Raw genomic sequence first — 14,967 nt, forward strand, 5'->3', positions numbered from 1 at the left:
TTAAAGGTTGCTGGGAATCCACAGATCTCTGCAGCAAGTGCATTAACCGCCAGAGTCATCTTGTCTTTATTATTATCCCATAAAAGTTGCTAGGCACACAGATCTCTGCAGCAAGTGCATTTACCCCCAGAGTTATCTTGCTAGTAGTATTATGCCCTAAAGGTTGCTGGGAATCCACACATCTCTGCAGCAAGTGCACTAACCGACAGACTTATCTTGCCTTTATTATTATCCCCTACAAGTTGTTGGGCACACAGATCTCTGCAGCAAGTGCATTAATCGCCAGAGTTATCTTGCTACTATTATGCCCTAAAGGTTGCTGGTTATCCACAGATCTCTGCAGCAAGTGCATTAACCGCCAGAGTTATCTTGCTAGTGCTATTATGCCCTAAAGGTCGCTGGGAACACACAGATCTCTGCAGCAAGTGCATTAACCGTGCATTAACTGCCGGAGTTATGTTGCCTTTCTCATTATTCCCTACAAGTTGCTAGGCACACAGATCTGTGCAGCAAGTGCATTTAGCCCCAGAGTTATCTTGCTAGTACTATTATGCCCTAAAGGTTGCTGGGTATCCACAGATCTCTGTAACAAGTGCATTAACCGAAGGACTTATCTTGCCTTTATTCTTATCCCTTAGAAGTTGTTGGGCACACAGATCTCTGCAGCAAGTGCATTAACTGCAAGAGTTATCTTGCTCGTACTATTAGGCCCTAAAGGTTGCTGGGTATCCACAAATATCTGCAGCATGTGCATTAACCGCCAGAGTTATCTTGCTAGTACTATTATGCCCCAAAGGTTGCTGGGTAGCCAATGATCTCTGCAGCAAGTGCATTAACTGCAATAGTTATCTTGTCTTGTTATTATCCCCTACAAGTTGCTGGGTACACACAGATCTCTGCAGCAAGTGCATTTACCGCCAGAGTTATCTTGCCAGAATTATTATCCCCTACAAGTTGCTGGGTACACACATATCCCTGCAGCAGGCGCATTAACCACCAGAGTTATCTTCTCTTTATTATTATCCCCTACAAGTTGCTGGGTACACACATATCCCTGCAGCAGGCGCCTTAACCACCAGAGTCATCTTGTCTTTATTATTATCCCCTACAAGTTGTTGGGTACACACAGATCTCTGTAGCAAGTGCATTAACCGCCAGAGTTATCTTGCCAGAATTAGTATACCCTACAAGTTGCTGGGTACACACAGATCTCTACAGCAAGTGCATTAACCACCAGAGTTATCTTGTCTTTATTATTATCCCCTAAAAGTTGTCATGTACACACAGATCTCTGTAGCAAGTCCATTAACCGCCAGAGTTATCTTGCCAGAATTAGTATCCCCTACAAGTTGCTGGGTACACACAGATCTCTGCAGCAAGTGCATTAACCACCAGAGTTATCTTGTCTTTATTATTATCCCCTTCAAGTTGCTGGGTACACACAGATCGCTGCAGCAGGTGCATTAACTGCCAGAGTTATCTTGTCTTTATTATTATCCCCTACAAGTTACTGGGTACACACAGATCCCTGCATGAGGTGCATTAACCGCCAGAGTCATCTTGTCTTTACTATTATCCACTACAAGTTACTAGGCACACAGATCTCTGCAGCAAGTGCATTAACCGCCAGAGTTATCCTGCTAGTACTATTATACCCTAACAGTTGTTGGGCACACACATCTCTGCAGCAAGTGCATTAACCACCAGAGTTATCTTGCTAGTACTATTATGCCCTAAAGGTTGCTGGGTATCCACAGATCTCTGCAGCAGGTACATTAAGCGCCATAGTTATCTTGTTTTTATTATTATCCCCTACAAGTTGCTATGCACACAGATCTCTGCAGCAAGTGCATTTGCCCCTAGAGTTATCTTGCTAGTACCATTATGTTCTAAAGGTTGCTTGGTATCCACAGATCTCTGCAGCAAATGCATTAACCGCCAGAGTTATCTTGTCTTTATTGTTATCCCCTACAAGTTGCTAGACACACAGATCTCTGCAGCAAGTGCATTTACCCCAGAGTTATCTTGCTAGTACTATTATCCCCTAAAGGTTGCTTGGTATCCACAGATCTCTGCAGCAAGTGCATTAACCACAAGAGTAATCTTGCCCTTATTATTATCCCCTAAAAGTTGCTAGGCACACAGATCTCTGCAGCAAGTGCATCTAACCCCAGAGTTATCTTGCTAGTACTATTATGCCCTAAAGGTTGCTGAGTAACCACAGATCTCTGCAGCAAGTGCTTTAACCGCCGGAATTATCTTGCCTTTATTCTTATCCCTTACAAGTTGTTGGGCATACAGATCTCTGCAGCAAGTGCATTAACCGCCAGAATTATCTTGCTAGTTCTATTATGCCCTAAAGGTTGCTGGGTATCCACAAACCTCTGCAGAAAGTGCATTCACCGCCGGAGTTATCTTGCCTTTATTCTAATCCCTTACAAGTTGTTGGGCACACAGATCTCTGCAGCAAATGCATTTACCCCCAGAGTTATCTTGCTAGTCCTATTAGGCCCTAAAGGTTGCTGAGTAACCACAGATCTCTGCAGCAAGTGCATTAACTGCCAGAGTCACCTTGCCTTTATTCTTATCCCTTACAAGTTGTTGGGCACACAGATCTCTGCAGCAAGGGCATTAACCGCCAGAGTTATCTTGCTAGTACTATTATGCCCTAAAGTTTGCTGGGTATCCACAGATCTCTGCAGCAAGTGCATTAACCGCCAGATTTATCTTGCCTTTATTATTATCCACTAAACGTTGCTAGGCACACAGATCCCTGCAGCAAGTGCATTTACCCCCAGAGTTATCTTGCTAGTACTATTATGCCCTAAAGGTTGCTGAGTAACCACAGATCTCTGCAGCAAGTGCATTAACCGCCGGAGTTATCTTGCCTTTATTCCTATCTCTTACAAGTTGTTGGGCACACAGATCTCTGCAGCAAGTGCATTAACCACCAGAGTTATCTTGCTAGTTCTATTATGCCCTAAAGGTTGCTGGGTATCCACAGATCTCTGCAGAAAGTGCATTAACCGCCAGAGTGATCTTGCTTTTATTATTATCTCCTACAGGTTGCTAGGCACATAGATCTCTGCAGCAAGTGCATTAACCGCCAGAGTTATCTTGCTAGTACTGTGATGCCCCAAAGGTTGCTGGGTAGCCACTGATCTCTGCAGCAAGTACATTAACCGCAAGAGTTATCTTGTCTTTTTTATTATCCCCTACAAGTTGCTGGGTACACACAGATCTCTGCAGCAAGTGCATTAACCGCCAGATTTATCTTGCCTTTATTATTATCCCCTACAAGTTGTTGGGCACACAGATCTCTGCAGCAAGTGCATTAACCGCCAGAGTCATCTTGTCTTTATTATTATCCCCTACAAGTTGTTGGCTACACACAGATCTCTGCAGCAAGTGCATTAACCGCCAGAGTTATCTTGCCAGAATTATTATCCCCTACAAGTTGCTGGGTACACACAGATCTCTGCAGCAAGTGCATTAATCGCCAGAGTTATCTTGTCTTTATTACTATCCCCTTCAAGTTGCTGGGTACACACAGATCCCTGCAGCAGGTCCATTAACTGCCAGAGTTATCGTGTCTTTATTATTATCCCCTACAAGTTGTTGGGTACACACAGATCCCTGCAGCAGGTGCATTAACCACCAGAGTCATCTTGTCTTTATTATTATCCACTACAAGTTACAAGGCACACAGATCTCTGCAGCAAGTGCATTTACCCCCACCGTTATCTTGCTAGTACTATTATGCCCTAAAGGTTGCTGTGTAGCCACAGATCTTTGCAGCAAGTGCATTATCCACCAGAGTTATCTTGCCTTTATTAATATCCCCTACAAGTTGCTGGGTACACAAATATCCCTGCAGTAGATGCATTAGCCGCCAGAGTTATCTTGTCTTTATTATTGTTCCCTACAAGTTGCCAGGCACACAGATCTCTGCAGTAAGTGCATTTACCCCCAGAGTTATCTTGCTAGTACCATTATGCCCTAAAGGTTGCTGGGTATCCACAGATCTCAGCAGCAAGTGCATTAACCACAAGAGTAACCTTGCCTTTATTATTATCCCCTAAAAGTTGCTAGGCACACAGATCTCTGCAGCAAGTGCATTTACCCCCAGAGTTATCTTGCTAGTACTATTATGCCCTTAAGGTTGCTGAGTAACCACAGATCTCTGCAGCAAGTGCATTAACCGTCGGAGTTATCTTGCCTTTATTCTTATCCCTTACAAGTTGTTAGGCACACAGATCTCTGCAGCAAGTGCATTAACCACCAGAATTATCTTGCTAGTTCTATTATGCCCTAAAGGTTTCTGGGTATCCACAGATCTCTGCAGAAAGTGCATTAACCGCCTGAGTTATCTTGCCTTTATTCTAATCCCTTACAAGTTGTTGGGCACACAGATCTCTGCAGCAAGTGCATTTACCCCCAGAGCTATCTTGCTAATGCTATTATGCCCTAAAGGTTGCTGAGTAACCACAGATCTCTGCAGCAAGTGCATTAACCGCCGGAGTTATCTTGCCTTTATTCTTATCCCTTACAAGTTGTTGGACACACAGATCTCTGCAGCAAGTGCATTAACCGCCAGTGTTATCTTACTAGTACTATTATGCCCTAAATGTTGCTGGGTATCCACAATCTCTGCGGCAAGTGCATTAACCGCCAGATTTATCTTGCCTTTATTATTATCCCCTAAAAGTTGCTAGGCACACAGATCTCTGCAGCAAGTGCATTTACCCCCAAAGTTATCTTGCTAGTACTGTTATGCCCTAAAGGTTGCTGAGTAACCACAGATCTCTGTAGCAAGTGCATTAACCGCCGGAGTTATCTTGCCTTTATTCCTATCCCTTACAATTTGTTGGGCACACAGATCTCTGCAGCAAGTGCATTAACCGCCAGAGTTATCTTTCTAGTTCTATTATGCCCTAAAGGTTGCTGGGTATCCACAGATCTCTGCAGACAGTGCATTAACCGCCAGAGTTATCTTGCCTGTATTATTATCCTCTACAGGTTGCTAGGCACACAGATCTCTGCAGCAAGTGCATTAACAGCCAAAGTTATCTTGCTAGTACTATTATGCCCCAAAGGTTGCTGGGTAGCCACTGATCTCTGCAGCAAGTACATTAAGCACAAGAGTTATCTTGTCTTTATTATTATCCCCTACAAGTTGCTGGGTACACACAGATCTCTGCAGCAAGTGCATTAACCGACCAAGTTAACTTGCCTTTATTATTATCCCCTACAAGTTGTTGCGCACACAGATGTCTGCAGCAAGTGCATTAACCGCCAGAGTTATCCTGCTAGTACTATTATGCCCTAAAAGTTGTTGGGCACACACATCTCTGCAGCAAGTGCATTAACCAACCGAGTTATCTTGCCTTTATTATTATCCCCTACAAGTTGTTGCGCACACAGATCTCTGCAGCAAGTGCATTAACCGCCAGAGTTATCTTGCTAGTACTATTATGCCCTAAAAGTTGCTGGGTATCCACAGATCTCCCCAGCAGGTGCATTAACCGCCAGTGTCATCTTGTCTTTATTAATATTCCCCACAAGGTGCTGGGTACACACAGATCCCTGCAGCAGGTACATTAAGCGCCATAGTTATCTTGTTTTTATTATTATCCCCCACAAGTTGCTGGGTACCCACAGATCCCTGACGCAAGTGCATTAACCGCCAGAGTTATCTTGTTTTTATTATTATCCCCTACAAGTTGCTATGCACACAGATCTCTGCAGCAAGTGCATTTGCCCCTAGAGTTATTTTGCTAGTACCATTATGCTCTAAAGGTTGCTGGGTATCCACAGATCTCTGCAGCAAATGCATTAACCGCCAGAGTTATCTTGTCTTTATTATTATCCCCTACAAGTTGCTAGACACACAGATCTCTGCAGCAAGTGCATTTACCCCAGAGTTATCTTGCTAGTACTATTATCCCCTAAAGGTTGCTTGGTATCCACAGATCTCTGCAGCAAATGCATTAACCGCCAGAGTTATCTTGTCTTTATTGTTATCCCCTACAAGTTGCTAGACACACAGATCTCTGCAGCAAGTGCATTTACCCCAGAGTTATCTTGCTAGTACTATTATCCCCTAAAGGTTGCTGGGTATCCACAAATCTCTGCAGCAAGTGCATTACCCGCCGGAATTATCTTGCCTTTATTCTTATCCCTTACAAGTTGTTGGGCATACAGATCTCTGCAGCAAGTGCATTAACCGCCAGACTAATCTTGCTAGTTCTATTATGCCCTAAAGGTTGCTGGGTATCCACAAATCTCTGCAGAAAGTGCATTCACTGCCGGAGTTATCTTGCCTTTATTCTTATCCCTTACAAGTTGTTGGGCACACTGATCTCTGCAGCAAGGGCATTAACCGCAAGAGTTATCTTGCTAGTACTATTATGCCCTAAAGGTTGCTGGGTATCCACAGATCTCTGCAGCAAGTGCAATAACCGCCAGATTTATCTTGCCTTTATTATTATCCCCTAAACGTTGCTAGGCACACAGATCTCTGCAGCAAGTGCATTTACCCCCAGAGTTATCTTGCTAGTACTATTATGCCCTAAAGGTTGCTGAGTAAACACAGATCTCTGCAGCAAGTGCATTAACCGCCAGAGTTATCTTGCCTTTATTATTATCCCCTACAAGTTGTTGGGCACACAGATCTCTGCAGCAAGTGCATTAACCGCCAGTGTCATCTTGTCTTTATTAATATTCCCTACAAGTTGCTGGGTACACACAGATCCCCAAATCAAGTGCATTAACCGTCAGAGTCATCTTGTCTTTATTATTATCCCCTAAACGTTGCTAGGCACACAGATCTCTGCAGCAAGTGCTTTTACACCCAGAGTTATCTTGCTAGTACTATTATGCCCTAAAGGTTGCTGGGTATCCACAGATCTCTACAGCAAGTGCACTAACCGCCAGAGTTATCTTGCCAGAATTATTATCCCCTACAATTTGCTGGGTACACACAGATTACTGCAGCAGGTGCATTAACCGCCAATGTCATCTTGTCTTTATTAATATTCCCTACAAGTTGCTGGGTACACACAGATCCCCAAAACAAGTGCATTAACCGCCAAAGTTATCTTGTTTTTATTATTATCCCCTACAAGTTGCTAGGCACACAGATCTCTGCAGCAAGTGCATTTACCCCCAGAGTTATCTTGCCAGAATTATTATCCCCTACAAGTTGCTGGGTACACACAGATCACTGCAGCAGGTGCACTAATCGCCAGAGTCATCTTGTCTTTATTATTATCCCCTAAAAGTTGCTAGGCACACAGATCTCTGCAGCAAGTGCATTAACCGCAAGAGTAATCTTGCCTTTATTATTATCCCCTAAAAGTTGCTAGGCACACAGATCTCTGGAGCAAGTGCATTTACCCCCAGAGTTATCTTGCTAGTACTAAAATGCCCTAAAGGTTGCTGGGTATCCACGGATCTCTGCAGCAAGTGCATTTACCCCCAAACTTATCTTGCTAGTACTATTATGCCTTAAAGGTTGCTGGGTATCCACAGATATCTGCAGCAAGTGCATTAACCGCCAGAGTCATCTTGTCTTTATTATTATCCCATAAAACTTGCTAGGCACACAGATCTCTGCAGCAAGTGCATTTACCCCCAGAGTTATCTTGCTAGTAGTATTATGCCCTAAAGGTTGCTGGGAATCCACAGATCTCTGCAGCAAGTGCACTAACCGACAGACTTATCTTGCCTTTATTATTATCCCCTACAAGTTGTTGGGCACACAGATCTCTGCAGCAAATGCATTAATCGCCAGAGTTATCTTGCTACTATTATGCCCTAAAGGTTGCTGGTTATCCACAGATCTCTGCAGCAAGTGCATTAACCGCCAGAGTTATCTTGCTAGTACTATTATGCCCTAAAGGTCGCTGGGAACACACAGATCTCTGTAACAAGTGAATTAACCGAAGGACTTATCTTGCCTTTATTCTTATCCCTTAGAAGTTGTTGGGCACACAGATCTCTGCAGCAAGTGCATTAACTGCAAGAGTTATCTTGCTAGTACTATTATGCCCTAAAGGTTGCTGGGTATCCACAAATATCTGCAGCATGTGCATTAACCGCCAGAGTTATCTTGCTAGTACTATTATGCCCCAAAGGTTGCTGGGTAGCCACTGATCTCTGCAGCAAGTGCATTAACCGCCAGAGTTATCTTGCCAGAATTATTATCCCCTACAAGATGCTGGGTACTCACAGATCTCTGCAGCACGTGCATTAACCGCCAGAGGTATCTTGTCTTTATTATTATCCCCTGCAAGTTGTTGGGTACACACAGATCCCTGCAGCAAGTGCATTAACCGACAGAGTAATCTTGTCTTTATTATTATTCCCTACAAGTTGTTGGGTACACACAGATCCGTTCAGCAAGTGCATTAACCGCCAGAGTTATCTTGTCTTTATTATTATCCCCTACAAGTTGCTGGGTACACACATATCCCTGCAGCAGGCGCATTAACCACCAGAGTTATCTTGTCTTTATTATTATCCCCTACAAGTTGCTAGGCACACAGATCTCTGCAGCAAGTGCATTCACTCCCAGAGTTATCTTGCTAGTACTATTATGCCCTAAAGGTTGCTGGGTATCCACAGATCTCTGCAGCAAGTGCATTAACCGCCAGAGTTATCTTGCCTTTATTATTATCCCCTACAAGTTGTTGGCCACACAGATCTCTGCTGCAAGTGCATTAACCGCCAAAGTTATCTTGCTAGTACTGTTATGCCCTAAACGTTGCTGGGTACACACGGATCCCTGCAGCAAGTGGATTAACCGCCAGAGTTATCTTGTCTTTATTATTATCCCCTACATGTTGCTGGGTACACACAGATCTCTGCAGCAAGTGCATTAACCGCCATAGTTATCTTGTCTTTATTATTATGCCCTACAAGTTGCTGGGTACACACAGATCCCTGCACCAGGTACATTAACCCCCATAGTTATGTTGTCTTTATTATTATCCCCTACAAGTTGCTGGGTACACACATATCCCTGCAGCATGTGCATTAACCACCAGAATTATCTTGTCTTTATTATTATCCCCTACAAGTTGCTGGGTACACACAGATCTCTGTAGCAAGTGCATTAACCGCCAGAGTTATCTTGCCAGAATTATTATCCCTTACAAGTTGCTGGGTACACACAGATCCCTGCAGCAGGTGCACTAACTGCCAGAGTCATCTTGTGTTTATTATTAGCCCCTACAAGTTGCTGGGTACACACAGATCACTGCAGCAAGTGCATTAACCACCAAAGTTATCTTTCCTTTATTATTATCCCCTACAAGTTGCTGGGTACACACATATCCCTGCAGCAGGTGCATTAACTGCCAGAGTTATCTTGCTAGTACTATTATGCCCTAAAGATTGCTGGGTATCCACAGATCTCAACAGCAAGTGCATTAACCGCCAGAGTTATCTTGCCTTTATTATTATCCCCTACAAGTTGCTAGGCACACAGATCTCTGCAGCAAGTGCATTTACCCCCAGAGTTATCTTGCTAGTACTATTATGCCCTAAAGGTTGCTGGGTATCCACAGATCTCTGCAGCAAGTGCATTAACCGCAAGAGTAATCTTGCCTTTATTTTTATCCCCTAAAAGTTGCTAGTTACACAGATCTCTGGAGCAAGTGCATTTACCCCCAGAGTTATCTTGCTAGTACTATTATGCCCTAAAGGTTGCTGAGTATCCACAGACCTCTGCAGCAAGTGCATTAACCTCAAGAGTAATCCTGCCTTTATTATTATCCCCTAAAAGATGCTAGTTACACAGATCTCTGGAGCAAGTGGATTAACCGCCAGAGTTATCTTGCTACTATTATGCCCTAAAGGTTGCTGGGTATCCACTGATCTCTGCAGCAAGTGCATTAACCGCAAGTGTTATATTTCTTTATTATTATCCCCTACAAGTTGGTGGGTACACACAGATCCCTGCAGCAGGTGCATTAACCACCAGAATTACCTTGTCTATATTATTATCCCCTACAAGTTGCTAGGTGCATACAGATCTCTGCAGTAAGTGCATTAACCGCCAGAGTTATCTTGCCAGAATTATTATCCCTTACAAGTTGCTAGGCACACAGATCTGTGCAGCAAGTGCATTTACCCTCAGAGTTATCTTGCTAGTACTATTATGCCCTAAAGTTTGCTGGGTATCCACAGATCTCTGCAGCAAGTGCATTAACCGCCAGAGTTATCTTGCTAGTACTATTATACTTTAAAGGTTGCCGGGTATCCACAGATCTCTGCAACAAGTGCATTAACCGCCGGAGTTATCTTGCCTTTATTCTTATCCCTTAGAAGTTGTTGGGCACACAGATCTCTGCAGCAAGTGCATTAACCGCCAGAGTTATCTTGCTAGTTCTATTATGCCCTAAAGGTTGCTGGGTATCCACAGATCTCTGCAACAACTGCATTAACCGCCGGAGTTATCTTGCCTTTATTCTTATCCCTTAGAAGTTGTTGGGCACACAGATCTCTGCAGCAAGTGCATTAACCGCCAGAGTTATCTTGCTAGTTCTATTATGCCCTAAAGGTTGCTGGGCATCCACAGATCTCTGCAGCATGTGCATTAACCGCCACAGTTATCTTGCTGGTACTATTATGCCCCATAGGTTGCTGGGTAGCCACTAATCTCTGCAGCAAGTGTATTAACCGCCAGAGTGACCTTGTCTTTATTATGATCCCCTGCAAGTTGCTGGGTACACACAGATCTCTGCAGCAAGTGCATTAACCGCCAGAGTTATCTTGCCAGAATTACTATCCCCTACAAGTTGCTGGGTACACACAGATCTCTGCAGCAAGTGCATTAACCGCCAGAGTTATCTTGTCTTTATTATTATCCCCTACAAGTTGCTGGGTACACACAGATCTCTGCAGCAGGTGCATTAACCGCCAGAGTTATCTTGTGTTTATTATTAGCCCCTGCAAGTTGCTGGGTACACACATATCCCTGCAGCAGGTGCATTAAGCGCCAGAGTTATCTTGCTAGTACTATTATGCCCTAAAGGTTGCTGGGTATCCACAGATCTCTGCAGCAAGTGCATTAACCGCAATAGTAATCTTGCCTTTATTGTAATCCCCTAAAGTTGCTAGTTACACAGATCTCTGGAGCAAGTGCATTTACCCCCAGAGCTATCTTGCTAGTACTATTATGGGGGCCGCAATATTATTTTCTAATCGCAGCTTGGTGCATTGAGCTGTTTCACCTGCAGTCATTGGGATAAAGGCACTGCAGGGCACGCTCAGTCTTTAATTCTTGCAGGGTCAATAACAGAGTGGTTTTCTAGGAGGCTCTCTTTGGGTTTCAGATGGGGGTGGGGGGGCGTTGTATCATACATCTATGTCCACCACCATGCCCGGTTATATGATTGAGGGGCGTGATTATATGGTTGAAGGGGCGTGGTTATATGGTTGAAGGGGCGTGGTTATATGGTTGAAGGGGCTTGGTTATATGGTTGAAGGGGTGTGGTTATTTGGTTGAAGGGGCGTGGTCCTATCATTGAAGGGGTGTGGTTCTATCTGTTGTTCTATCGTTTAAGGGGCGTGGTTAGGTGGTTGAAGGGGTGTGGTTCGTTTGTTGAAGGGGCGTGGTTCGTTTGTTGAAGGGGCGTAGTTCATTTGTTGAAGGGGCGTGGTTCTACGTTGATGGGGTGTGGTTATGTAAATATATCCCCGCAGTGTCATCACCGCCTCAAACTGTCAAATCCTCGAGAGCTAACACCCCTCCCCCTCCTGTTAAAGAAGGTGAGGGGGGGCGCTCTGGTGGGCAGGACGGAGACACGATGGGGGTGGGGGCGCCTTCAATGCAGCCCAGTGAGTGTTGTTTTCTTCCCCCCTCACCCACCAGAGACTCAGTGTTTCTGGGATCATGAATGGGGCGTGGGGGGGTTAATCATTTGTTGCTGCGTCGTAGACCCCTCCCCCGTCCTTGTCTGACCCTCTCTCGCCCCCTTCAGGCTCTCTCCTGCGTTACTTCTCCTCCTCCTCCCCCCCTTCTGTTTCTTTGTAAGAGTCACATGCACTGTGGACGGGGTGGAGCGTGGGGGGGTCATTGTGTGTGAGGGCGGAGGGGAGGTGTTTCATGTGGGGGTGCGCGCTCCTCTCTGACCCTTTGTCCCTCTCTCCCCCCAGGCTCACACTCCCTCCGGTACTTTGAGTCCACCCTCTCGGGGCCCCTCCCCGGGGTCCCCCAGTTCTCTTACGTGGGGGTTGTGGATGACGTCCCCATCGCCCGTTACACCAGTGAGAGCCGCAGAGAGGAGCCCCGGGCACCCTGGATGGAGAGGATCACCACTGAGGTCCCCCAGTACTGGGAGAGGAACACGGAGATCGGCCGAGGAGCGGAGCAGGTGTCCAAGGCCAATGTGAGGATCGTGATGGACCGAGTCAACCAGACCGGGGGTGAGTGACACCAGCGGGGGGGGGGGGGGGCAACTACTGGGGGGGGCGGCGGGAGGGTGAGGAACATGTGAAGAGTTACAGGGGGTTGGAAGAAGGACACGGGGAGGGGGCCGAGCTGCACGCGATGTATGGCTCTGCATTGAGCTTTACTTTAAGGGGTGGAGACCCAGGAAGAGGGGGTGAGAGGTCAAAGGGGGGGCAGTGTTTGGGAGGTGGAGATCCAGGAAGAGGGGGGAAGAGGGGGGGGCAGTGTTTGGGGGGTGAGTGACGGGGAAGGGGGTGACAGGGGCCATCATGTAGAATGTTTTCAAGCACAGAAGCTGTGATTGGTGTTTATGTGGGGGGGGGATCCGAGGATCTGTGATGCCTCCTTCAGATCTCACTCTTCCTGTGCCCCCCCCCTCATTGGTGGAGGGATTCTTGTCTACAGTCAGTCTGCCTGGCACCCTCGCCCCCTCACACTGCCCCCCCTCAGCCCCTCACCCCTCTATGGATGGTTCAATGGGGGTGCGGGGGCTCCCCTGACTCTCTGGCTTGAGGTGCCACACCCTCGCCCCCTCACACTGCCCCCCTCACACTGCCCCCCTCAGCCCCTCACCCCTCTATGGATGGTTCAATGGGGGTGCGGGGGCTCCCCTGACTCTGGCTTGAGGTGCCACACCCTCGCCCCCTCACACTGCCCCCCTCAGCCCCTCACCCCTCTATGGATGGTTCAATGGGGGTGCGGGGGCTCCCCTGACTCTCTGGCTTGAGGTGTCGCACCCTCGCCCCCTCACACTGCCCCCCCTCTCAGGTCCAGGTGGTGTTTGGCTGCTCCTGGTGAAGCGGAGGGAGGGGTTATGCCCCCGAGACATCTGACCGTCTCTCTGCCCCCCCCTCTCATTTCACCTCTGGTCTCCGCACCTTTACTTCACTCTATGCTGCTCCCCCTCAGGCACAGTCTGTCTCCCCCACCCCCTCCCTCCAGAGGGGGGGCTGCCCTCTGTCTGTGCCTGGAGGAGTCATGTTTCAGTGGATGATCGGCTGTGGAAAGAGGGTGGGGGCTCTGGGGGTGTGTGTGGGGGGGTGTTTCCTGCACATTATCCAGTGGATGTGAGGGGGAGGGAGGTGTTCTGGGGGCTCACGTGAGGGGGGGTTGTGTCTCCCCTCAGCCTCTGCCTGCAGGTGTCAGCCCCTCACTCTCCTCAGGTCTCCAGGAGTTCCATTCCATGGCCGGCTGTGAGCTCGTGAGGAGGGCGGGGGAAGAGGTGGGGGGGTTCTGGGAGGGGGGGGGTGTTTCCTCCCTCTCTGTGCCTGCAGGCGTCAGACCTCTCTCTCCTCAGCCCCTCACTCTCCTCTCCCCCTCAGGTCTCCACGTGGTCCAGTCCATGTACGGCTGTGAGCTCCGGGACGACGGCTCCCTGGGGGGGTTCAGTCAGTACGCCTTCGAGGGACACGACTTCATCAGCCTGGACAAGGACAGACTGACCTACACGGCGGCCATGGACGCGGCCAGGATCACACAGGAGCGATTGAACTCGGAGAGGATCATCGCCCAGCAATGGAAGGACTACCTGGAGGGGAGGTGCATCGAGTACCTGAAGAAATACCTGAAGCTCGGGGCGGAGAGGCTGCAGACAGGTGGGTTATGGGGGTTTATATAGCGCTTACTGCCCCCCACCAGGCACTGACTCCTCTCTGTGCACGGGCACTGGCAGTGCAGAGAGGAGGGATATGGGAGTTTATATAGCGCTTACTGCCCCCCACCAGGCACTGTCTCCTCTCTGTGCACAGGCACTGGCAGTGCAGAGAGGTGGGTTATGGGGGTTTACATAGCGCTTACTGCCCCCCACCAGGCACTGACTCCTCTCTGTGCACAGGCACTGGCAGTGCAGAGAGGGGGGTTATGGGGGTTTATATAGCGCTTACTGCCCCCCACCAGGCACTGACTCCTCTCTGTGCACGGGCACTGGCAGTGCAGAGAGGTGGGTTATGGGAGTTTATATAGCGCTTACTGCCCCCCACCAGGCACTGTCTCCTCTCTGTGCACAGGCACTGGCAGTGCAGAGAGGTGGGTTATGGGGGTTTATATAGCGCTTACTGCCCCCCACCAGGCACTGACTCCTCTCTGTGCACAGGCACTGGCAGTGCAGAGAGGTGGGTTATGGGGGTTTATATAGCGCTTACTGCCCCCACCAGGCACTGACTTCTCTCTGTGCAATGGCAGTGCAGAGAGGAGGGTTATGGGAGTTTATATAGCGCTTACTGCCCCCACCTGGCACTGACTCCTCTCTGTGCACTGGCAGTGCAGAGAGGAGGGTTATGGGAGTTTATATAGCGCTTACTGCCCCCACCAGGCACTGACTCCTCTCTGTGCACAGGCACTGGCAGTGCAGAGAGGTGGGTTATGGGGGTTTATATAGCGCTTACTGCCCCCACCAGGCACTGACTCCTCTGTGCACGGGCACTGGCAGTGCAGAGAGGTGGGTTATGGGGATTTATATAGCGCTTACTGCCCCCACAAGGCACTGACTCCTCTGTGCACGGGCACTG

The 14,967-nt window shown here is 47.7% G+C and overlaps 1 protein-coding gene across 8 annotated transcripts in view; it reads left to right on the top strand.

Annotated features, from left to right (window-relative positions):
- The window catches only part of LOC146829749 (class I histocompatibility antigen, Gogo-B*0103 alpha chain-like), a 579,784-nt gene that overhangs the window by 311,160 nt on the left and 253,657 nt on the right, over positions 1 to 14,967 (top strand). For all 8 annotated transcript variants that reach the window (XR_014962294.1, XR_014962293.1, XM_085608475.1 and 5 more), the window contains 2 exons: positions 12,166 to 12,435; positions 13,783 to 14,055. Coding sequence is in view for 6 of the 8 variants with exons in the window: in XM_085608475.1 (XP_085464601.1) it covers positions 12,166 to 12,435; positions 13,783 to 14,055 (543 nt within the window). In the remaining 2 variants the exon portion in view is untranslated. The remainder of the gene's footprint in view (positions 1 to 12,165; positions 12,436 to 13,782; positions 14,056 to 14,967) is intronic.

Source organism: Triturus cristatus, chromosome 5_2 (genome assembly GCF_964204655.1).
Source record: "Triturus cristatus chromosome 5_2, aTriCri1.1, whole genome shotgun sequence".
NCBI classification, from domain to species: Eukaryota; Metazoa; Chordata; class Amphibia; order Caudata; family Salamandridae; genus Triturus; species Triturus cristatus.